This window comes from Microplitis demolitor, chromosome 10, assembly GCF_026212275.2.
Source record: "Microplitis demolitor isolate Queensland-Clemson2020A chromosome 10, iyMicDemo2.1a, whole genome shotgun sequence".
In the NCBI taxonomy this organism is placed as follows: domain Eukaryota; kingdom Metazoa; phylum Arthropoda; class Insecta; order Hymenoptera; family Braconidae; genus Microplitis; species Microplitis demolitor.
Window position 1 is genome coordinate 16,855,161 of NC_068554.1, and position 10,645 is coordinate 16,865,805.

A 10,645-nucleotide genomic window follows, 5' to 3' on the forward strand; every position below is an offset into this window, starting at 1 on the left:
TTGGAGCTACAATTTTTATTATTGTTCATTAGACTTCTGAGCACTAGCTTGCGAGATATCGAATTGTGAAGATGAAATAAAAAATTTTTAAATTTTGTTGTAACTTTTTTTACATAAAAATTAAAAAATTCATAACTTTGAAATAAATTAAAATTAAAGGTCTTGATAAGTCTCGTTTTAAAGATTAGTCTTTAAGCTACAATTTTCATTTTCGTTTGATAGATCTCCGATCCATAGCTTCTGAGATATTGATTATCAAAGACAGTCTCTTATTGGAAGAAATATTTAAATTTATCCCAAATTTTTTTTATTATTTTCAAAAATTCGTAACTTCAAAACTAATAAAGATTGAGGGTCATAATTAGTCTCGTTTCAAAGATCCGACTTTTAGCTACAGCTTTCATTATCTAAATCACTCTATAATCTAAAGCTATCGAGATATCGATCATTGAAGTCAATAACTTTCGATAGAAAATTAAAATTTTTTTTGTTAGACTCTAAAAATTCGTAACTCAAAAACTTATCGATATTAAGGAATGAAATTGGTCTCATTTCAAAATTTAGACAATCAGCCCCAATTTTCATCGCAAAAACTCAAATCCACGATCAATAGTTTCCGTGACATTTATATATATAGATCGCTTGAAATTGATAAATTTAAATTTCATTAACAAATTTTTCTTATCAACTTTAAAAAATCATGACTTCTTATCTAATCAAAATTAAGACTCGTTTTCAACCTTATTTTCTAAAACAGATTTTTGGCTACAGTTTTCACAATTCAGTCATCAAAATCCGACCATTACTTCTCCAGATATGAACTCTGAAAATTTATAAGAAGCTTAAAATATAAAAACAGGTTTTAATTCGTAATAAAAAAAATAGTTAATCAATTAATATATTTATTTATTGTTATAGTTATTATCACTATCATAATTATTGTCATAATAATTATAGTTGTTAACTATAAGGTACAGAAAGTAAAAAAAATTTTTACAAATAACATTTTTTTTGTTTTTTTTTCTCGTCACTGACGATCACATTTTTTTAGCAAAATAATAATAATAGTAATAATATTAATAATAGTAATAATAATAGTAATGGGATATTTACAATGCATTGAATAGTTAATTAATAAAAAAAAAAAATTACTAGGTTACAAAAAAAAATTTTTTTTTGTACTTGGCGTTTCAGTCTGTAAAATATGTAACTGGAAGCATTTATTCATAATTATTCTTTTACATATATTTACTAATAATAATTACGATATATAATTATAATCAAAAATCGCAGATCAAATAATTGGCCACAAAAAAAAAAATTTCTAGTGAGCTTTTTTTTAGAAAAATCACTGATTAAATGGCACGGAAATTTAAATTCTTAGAAAAAATTTACTAGGAAAAGTTTCCAGAAAATATAGGGAATTTTTCGGTTCCAAAGTTTCTCAATGTTTTTAGTCTCGAGTTTTTCTTTGAAAAATTTTTGCAAAAAATCTTTAAAAGTTACTAGAAGATATTAATCTAGGGATTTTCATAGTATGCATTGAACTTGTGCCAAGAATAACTTTTCGAAAATTCCCTAGAATAATTCCCATGTATAAGTCTATGCAAAGTTACTATATTTTCATAGGCTAGGGAATTTTTCAATAGAATTTGAAATTTAAGTTGAGTAGTACTTGAACAAAATCGCTGAGAAAAGTTACTAAGTGACAATATAGGAAATTTTTCGGTTTTAATAAATTTCTCAGCATTTTAAGTCTATAGCTTTTTTTCAAATTCCCCATAAAAAATTCTGAAAATTCACTAGTATATTTTATTCGTCTAGGGATTTTCTAGTATTCTATAACTTTTGCCTGCAATAAATTTTCGAGAAATCTCTAGAAAAATCCCTAGATGGATTTGTGAAAAGTTACTAGACTTCTATAGATTGTGGGGTTTTAGAGATGAATTTAAATTTCAAGTTGAGTATTAATCGAACAATCCCTAAAAAATTACTAGGTGAGAATCTAGGGGATTTTCCAGTAACTTTTGAGTCTAAAACAATTAATGGAATTTTTTTAATGAAGTTGCAAAAAAAATACTGCATGAACAAGATCTAGGAAATTCTCATGGTAAATTTTTTCACTCTAGTTGATAACTTTTTAGTGGAAATTTCTTGCAGAAATAATTCGGAAATTCCAGAAAAATTACTGTTCTAAATCACCAGATTTATTTGATCTAGGGAATTTCCTAGTAATTTTTCCTGATTTTTCTAAACTAATTTTCTAAAATTCCCTAGAAGCTGAAAAATCCCCATACGTTTTTCCAAATACGACAAAAGTCACTAGAGTCTTTTCTGAACTTTTCGAGATCAATGAAAAATTCCCTGGTAATTTTCCTCATTTCTTCAACTCATAAAAATTTCAGTGACAAAAAAGTTACTATAAAATTTTCCCGGCGAATTCTCTAGAGATAATTTTAATTATAATTATACATTTAGAATTTTCCACAAAAATCCCAAGAAATTCCCTAGTTTTATCAAACTTCTAGAGAAATTCCAGTGATAAACAACAATAGTCCTCAAAATCACTCTCTAAAAGTCACTAGACTTTTAAAATAGTTTCATTCATCAGATTTATAAAATTAAAAGATCCTACTTAAAAAAAAATCACTAGACACCACAATGAGACACCAGTTCCTACTTCTCGTCTCCCTCGACTTTTCTAATCTTCTTTTTTCTTCCTCAACTTCCCCTCAGTCTGTATCGTTCTCGAAACTAGATCCACACATTCCCCTAGTTCCATGCCCCTATTCTTGTCTCTCCCCTCCAACTCTTCTTCCCCCTCTCCAACAATTTTGCTGAGAGTCATAATGTAACTGCAGGCGATCCTCAACACCGAGAGCTTTGACAATTTCTGGTTGTGTGAATACGCAGGTATGGACTTCCTCAGAGTATTAAAAGCCGCGCTGATGGTATGAACCCGCGTGCGTTCCCGTGCGTTGGCTTCAATCCTGCGCTCTCTCGTCATATTTTTGTAGTTCCTCTGTCCTGGAGGGTTCGATTGCTCGGACATTCCGTTGCTCGTGGAAGACATCGCCTGACTTGTGCAAGACATCCGACTGCTAGGGATTAATTTATTACTAGTTATTCTGTCGTAATTTTGGCTATTGAGCGAACGTTTGTCCTCATAAGGAACCTCTGTGACTCCTGGGTGAGCTGGAACACGTGCATCTCCACGGAGAACTAGAGCTAGTGGCTCTTCTTGGTGGGGGAAGTCTTCATAGCGTTGCTTGGTCCTTGCCAAGGAGTGGGGGAGTCTAGTTGTGGGAGTGGGACTTAATCGAGTAGAGTGGGAGGTGAGACTAGTGGGGAGAGGACTCAGTGGGCCAGAGACTGGGGCCTGAGTAGGGATGGAACTCACGGGAGAGGAGTGGGACCGTGTGGTGGGGATGGGACTCACTGGCCCAGAATTTTGGGCCCGGGTAGAAGGGAAGGGAGCGCTAGGGACTGACTGAAGCCTAGCGAGGACTTGAGCATGGATTCGTTCCTCGTAGAGTCGCTGGGATTCTTCGCTGCGTCGACGCTCTTCTTCGAGATGCCAGCGCTCTTCTTGCATGTCCTCGGCAGCCTTGTCAGGATGAGGGGAGCTCCAAGGTCGGAAGGGGGAGCCAGTAGAGCGCTCGATGAACCGACGCTTCTTCAACGGACGATTCGGTGCGTCAGACTTGCAGTTCTTCTTAGGCTCGGCGAGTTTCCGCTTGTTCCGCAGAGAAATAGGGGAAATTTGGACCTCCACACTGTCCTCAGAGCCGCTAGGTGAGTGCAGGTTCTCGTCCTCTCCACTACAGAACCCGGCGTCCTTCTCGGATCCGGACATGGCGTCTGGAATAAAAAATTTTAGTTAAAATTTAATAAAAAAAATTCTTTTTTTGTACTTAAAAATTCATAACTTTTAAACTAATTAAAATTACGGCTTATGATTGGTCCCCTTTTAAAGCTTAGACTTTTAGCTACAATTTTTGTTTCTAACAAATTGATCCAGGATCAATAGTTTCTGAGATATTGATCTATAAAGATAGATTGAACTAAAAGAAAATTTCAAACTTTCGGAGAAGAAATATTTTTTGAACTTTAAAAATTCATAACTTGGAAACTAATTGGAATTAAGAAATGAACTTGGTCTCTTTTTGAAGAGTGGACTCATAGCTACAATTTTTGTAAGAAACAAATTGATCTCAGATCGATAGATTCCGGGATAAAAAATTTTAAACGAAAAAAAAAAAAATCATAATTTCAAAAATTTTCTTAAATTTCTACTTTGAAAATTCATAACTTCCAAACAAATCAAAATTGAGGCTTCTGATTGGTCTCATTTAAAAGATAAGATCCCTAGCTACAATTTTCATTAATAATTGATTACATTTCAATCACTAGTTTCCGAAATATCAACCTCAAAAAATATTTTTCCAAATTGCTCCATTTAAAATTTTTTTTTTTAATTATTGTTAAATCAATTTATACGTAAAAAAAAAAAAACAAAATAAGTACATGGACATAATTTTATAAGAGAATGATATAGCAATAGCTAAACGTTTGATCATTGAGGTCCTTGAGGTCAGCGACAGGCGCCATCGCGTCAGTCTCCGATCGATCTCTTTCTCTCTTACTCTCTACTCTCTCATTCATAATCGTACACACATACTAGACATATGTGAATAAATAAACAACTTGTTATGATAATATAGAAAAATTTATTGCAAGTACGTACGCAAGTTGTCTTATCTTTCATTAAGAAATTTTTTTAACTCAATTTATAAATAATGATCATTATTTCTTACAATCAGACATCGATATCTCGAGAACTAATTATTGAAATTTGATAACTGGATTGTGAAAATTGTAGCCAAGGGTCTAATCCTCAAATTGAGCACAATAACAATCGGTAATTTTCATAAGTTTTTTTTTTATGAATTTTTTAAGTTCGAAATTAATTTTTTTATCAAAATTTTGGGCTTCCAATTTTGAAGGAAATATTTATAACGATAAATATCGTAGAAACTATTGATCCCAGAGCTTACTTTTTTAGATAAAAATGGAAGCTACAAGTCTAAGCTTTGATTTGAGCCCTTTTTTAGTTTTTAATCTCTGTAAGTTTCCAAGTTATGAATTTTTTAAGTTGACAAAAAATTTTGCCAAAAATATGTAATTTCGATAAATCTATCTATATCGATCGATATCTAAAAAACTATCGATCGTAGATCAAACTCTTCTAGACAAAAATTGTAGCTACTAGTTAGGACTTTGAATTGAGCCCAATCCCGTTCCTTAATTCCCATAAGTTTCCAACTTACGAATTTTCAAAGTTCAAAAAAATAATTTTTGCCATAATTCTCGACTCTCCTTTTGATCAGCTGATCTATATCGATCGATATCTCAGAAACTATTGATCGTAGACCAAACTTACTTAAATAAAAAGTGTAGCCTTAAGGATTATTTTCAAAACGAACCCAACCCCGTTTCTTAATTCCCATAAGTTTCCAAGTTACGAATTTTCAAAGTTCATAAAATAAAATCAATTTCCCAAAAATAAGACCAAAAAATATTCATAAATCATTATTATTTTTTTTTCTGCACCACGTGTTGAAAATATATAAAAAAAATAAATATAATAAATCCGTGAGTCAGAAAATAAGGTATAAAAGATCACGTAGGAGTTAAACTTGCTCCGTCTTCAGACTTCGCAGCTGGTGACCGTCTCGCCCACTTGCGTATTTTACAACATACTCCTTCTTTTATCATCCACATATATATACATGTACATATATATCTATATCTATATCTCTATATATATACATATACATACATATCTGCATATTTAACTTTCCGCACGTGTCTCCTCTTAAATTTTTTTTTTATATAATTTTTTTTACGTTCAATCAAATTGGTCCCGATCTTCGCGAGATCTAAACATCTGGTAAATTTATTTATATTTTTTTCTATTTTCCAAAATGCATGCAATGTAGCAAAGTCATGAAGGAAAAAAATTTTTCGAAAGGAAAATTATTTTTTTTTTTTTTTTTTTGGATTCGAATTGAAATTTATTCCAGATGTCTCGAGTTATTTTCACAGGCCGGATGTACTGTTTTAACAACTGCGTTCTTGTATGTGCACGTGCCGACAAGAAAATTATTTTTTAACTTTTGAATAGCAATTCAATGATAAAAAAATGTTATTTAATATTTTAGTAATTAAAGATAAGAAAGCACGGTCTTTTAATTTGAACTTTGAAAATTCATAACTTGGAAATTTGTGGAGATTAAGGAATGGGGTTGGTTGCAATTTAAAGATAGGATTAGTAGCTACAATTTTCCTCTGGATGAGTTTGATCGGGGATCTATAGTTTCTTAGATGTTTAATAATTATCGGAAGAAAATTGTTTTGGGCAAAAGTCGGAATTTTCGATAATTATATTTTTGGTCAGTTTTGAAAATTCATAACTGAATAAGTTATAACGATAAAGACTTTCAATTGGGCTTATTCTAAAGATGTGACTTAGGACTACGAATTTGGTTGAAAAAAGTTTGATCTAGGATCGATAGTTTATTAGATCTGGATCTATATAGATCAACTGACAAAATTATAAAATTAAAAAAAACTTTTTTTAAACTAAAAAATTCATAACTCAAAAGTTTTTCAAAAATAAAACATGATACAGGAATCATTTGAAAGCTTGTACTTGTAGCTAGAATTTTCATTTTCCGATAATTTCATTCTGAGCGATAGTTTTCGAGATATCGAACTTGACATTTAACGACAAAAAATTGCCCGAAAATTTCTCATTACTTAAAACATTGAAATTAATTCACAAAAGGTTCCACAGGTGCACAAACTACTATAATTCACCTCGACAGATTGTTAATCTCACCCCAGATTATTTATGCCGTCAACACTAAAAGTAACCCCTTTTAAAACAACAAGTGCATCTATAATCGCCTCACACACGCACAAACTATTGTTTCGTAACGCCCGTGGGTGCGTCTGCCGTGTAATTGATGTCAAGATATTTAAACCCGATAATTATTCAAAAGTGCTTCCTCCTATCAATTAAATATTTACTTCCTGTTTTTATTCAGTTTACTTAACTGAGCAAACTTCTATCTATTTATGCCATTATATCCTCAACTATTCATCCTAGAAAAAAAAGTTCCATATGATTTTCACAGGAAATTTCCTCACCTACAATTTTACTCCTCATCATTTTTTATCCCAGATCGATAGTTTTCGAATTATTCCCAAAAAACCGTCACCGTAAAAACTTTGCCCCCAATAAGCCGGCTTGTCACTAAAAACTTGAATAAATTAAAAACTTCCATAAATCGAACTTCTGTGTATGTTTATTTCAACTTTCCAATAAATTTCCTATCCAAAAACCCCCCATGCAATCAAAGTCGGCGCAATAGAACGCCCAGAATCCGCAGTCAAAAAATTGGCGCCCACTTTAAAAATTCAAATTTTTTTTTTTCATGTATACGCATATATATGTAAGTATATATAATATATATGTATATATAAAGTCTTTGTCATTAAGTCTGGTAACAACCCACGCTGGCGCCTTGACTCTATCTCTTTTTATTTTTTTTATATCCTCGGCTCGGTTTCTCGCGACTCCCTCTCCCGCGTTCACATCCTCGAGTAAGCGGCAATCGAGAAAATACCTTACATTCGATTCTGTCCCGTCAGACTGGCGCCTAATTATTATTATTATTATAAAATTCAAAAACAAAAAATCCTTTGGACAAAAAATCACATTTCCACACTAGGGCACTTTTCATTTCTCGCACTAGTAATAAAAAAAAAAAAAATATTATAATTACCTTTAATATATGTTAGTTCACAAGTATCACTATTCATGTTTCTATAAACTATTTTTTATCACACAGTAGTAAAAAAAATTTTTCACTTCACTGAATCCAAAATTGTTTTTTTTTTTTACGCACGAGATAAAATTTCCGCACGGGCAAAAAATATCTTGTGCCAGCGCTTCTTCACTTCGAGACGTTTGGCGCCGTACTGATCTACTGATTCAAGCATGAGCGCGTGGGCTGCCTAGTGTACTCGGCAGTGAGTGAGGGCGAGAGGAGAAGGGTATAGCGCTGAGTGAAGAGGCAGTGGGGGTAGAAGGGGGTGAGGAAAGAGTAGAGGGGGGCGTAAGACAGTAGTGTAGCGGTGGTATGCGTCGCACATGTGGAGGGGGCGACACTTCGGCGCCAGACTTGGCTGCATTGAGACTTTTTTTTTGACTTTCTCTTTTTAGGTGGCGCCAAATGTTTGAATTTTTTTGAAAATTCGTGGCTGGTTATCTATAAAAGATTAAGGGACCGAAATGGTTTTGTCGTACAGGTCAGATCCTAAGGTATAATTTTCACAGCTATGATGTTGAGTTTCGATGATTAGGTTTCGAGATATCGAACTTTTAAGATGAGTAGTTATATAAAGGTTTTGAAAATTTTAGGTTTACGTTTAAAAATTTGTAGCTTGTAAATTTATTAAAATTAAGGGACGGTTTTGGTCGTATTTTGAAGAGGAGACTTAAGGCTACATTTTTTATTTAAAACAATTTGATCTATGATGGATAGCTTCTGAGATATCGATCTATAGAGATCAGCTGATCAGAAAAAAAATTTTAAATTCTAGTAAAAATTGTATTTTTGAACTTTCAAAATTCGTTATTTGGAAACTTATGGGAATTAAGGAATGGGATTGGGCTCATTTTTTAAAGGGGACTTGGGGCTACAATTTTCGTCTGAAACAATTTGATCTAGGATCAATAATCTCTGAAATATTAATTATTGAAAAAAGTATAAAATAACAGAAATTAAAAGTTCATAAGAATTATCAACTTTTTCATCCTCAAAAAATTCATAACTCAGAAAATTATCAAAATTTACAATCGGGGTTAGTCTCATTCTGTAGATTAGACTTTTAGCTATAATTTTCACAGCTCAGTCGTCAACTTTCGATGATTAGAACCTGAGATTTTAATTCTTAGGCAACTTCTTAAAGTGTCTAGTTAATTTTTTTAAAAAATTCATTCTCAGAAGTATTAAGTCATAAAGAAAAATATTTAAGTGACTATTCGAGCAAGTATCGGTTAACAGTAACGCCTTTGATCGTTTTTTAAGAAAGTCAAGAGACCATAGAGGGAATGAAAGAAAGTTTAAGAGAATATCCAAATGCTGTTAAAAAAAAAAAAAAACTTTTATTACTTTCCCATGGTCGTAAAAAATTGAAACAGGCCCGAAAAGGTCCCGCATTTTTTGTTATATTTTTATAATTTTTATTACCGTGAAAAATAGTTTTGCTTTAATAGTTGAATGCGTAAATAAATTTATTCATGTGGTTAATATGCAGCAGAGTATGTCACGTATTGATGTAATTGTTACTAGTAAAGAATAATAATTAAATTTTTTTTTTTTTTAATGTATTAAAATCAAATTTTTTTGACTTTAGAATTTAATAGCTCGAAAAGTTATCGAAATTTAACGACTGAGCTGTAAAATTTGTTGCGAAAATTCTGATTTTTTAATTTATAGTACGAATGACCTTAAGTTTTCATTAATTTCGAAGGTATAAATTTTTGAAGTTAAGAAAAAATTTTTTTTTGATAGAATTTGCTATATTAATTTAGATCTTTCTGTCCATAAAGATCATTATTTCATGATCTATTGATTCTAGATGAACTTGTTTCAAAAAAAAAATTGTAGCCAGAAGTCCACTCTTTAAAATGAGCCCAACCTCGTTTCTCAATTCTCATAAATTTTTAAGTTATGAATTTTCAAAGTTTAAAAAATGAATTTTTGAGAATTTTCTCTTATGATCCTTTTACTTATATAGATCAATATCTCAGATCTTATCGATCCTAGATAAATTTGTTTCAAACAAAAATTGTAGCCAAAAATCCATTCTTCAAAATGAGCCCAACCCCGTTTCTTAATTTTCATTAATTTCCAAATTATGAATTTTCAAAGTTTAAAAAATGAATTTTTGAGAATTTTCTCTTATGATCCTTTTATTTATATAGATCAATATTTCAGATCTTATTGATCCCAGATGAAATTGTTCCAAACAAAAATTGTAGCCAAAAATCCATTCTTCAAAATGAGCCCAACCCCGTTTCTGAATTCTCATAAATTTCCAAATTATGAATTTCCAAAGTTTAAAAAATGAATTTTTAAGAATTTTCTCTTATGATCCTTTTACTTATATAGATCAATATCTCAGATCTTATTGATCCTAGATGAATTTGTTTTAAACAAAAATTGTAGCCATAAATCCATTCTTCAAAATGAGCCCAACCTCGTTTCTTAATTCTTATAAATTTCCAAGTTATGAATTTTCAAAGTTTAAAAAATGAATTTTTGAGAATTTTCTCTTATGATCCTTTTATTTATATAGATCAATATCTCAGATCTTATTGATCCTAGATGAATTTGTTTTAAACAAAAATTGTAGCCAAAAATCCATTCTTCAAAATGAGCCCAACCCCGTTTCTTAACTCTCATAAATTTCCAAGTTATGAATTTTCAAATTTAAAAAAATGAATTTTTGAGAATTTTTTCTTATAATAATTTTATTCATCAAGATCAATATCTCCAATCTATTGATC

The 10,645-nt window shown here is 31.2% G+C and overlaps 1 protein-coding gene across 1 annotated transcript; it reads right to left on the reverse strand.

Moving 5' to 3' along the window:
* Positions 1-1,032: 1,032 nt before the first annotated feature.
* LOC103573022 (uncharacterized) lies at positions 1,033-8,038 on the reverse strand. Its single transcript, XM_008551872.3, has 2 exons — positions 7,854-8,038; positions 1,033-3,861 (listed from the first exon to the last, which is right to left on the reverse strand). Exons 1-2 carry the CDS (start codon positions 7,888-7,890, stop codon positions 2,702-2,704), a joined length of 1,197 nt encoding a protein of 398 aa, XP_008550094.1. The 5' UTR covers positions 7,891-8,038; the 3' UTR covers positions 1,033-2,701.
* Between the last annotated feature and the right edge of the window lie 2,607 nt (positions 8,039-10,645).

Bases quoted from the DNA above. Each gene is read 5' to 3' on its own strand.
- LOC103573022 (XM_008551872.3), bottom strand. From the start codon at position 7,890: ATGAATAGTGATACTTGTGAACTAACATATATTAAAG. The intron at 3,862-7,853 runs GTAATTATAATA...TTTTTATTCCAG, and splicing joins TGAACTAACATATATTAAAG to ACGCCATGTCCGGATCCGAG.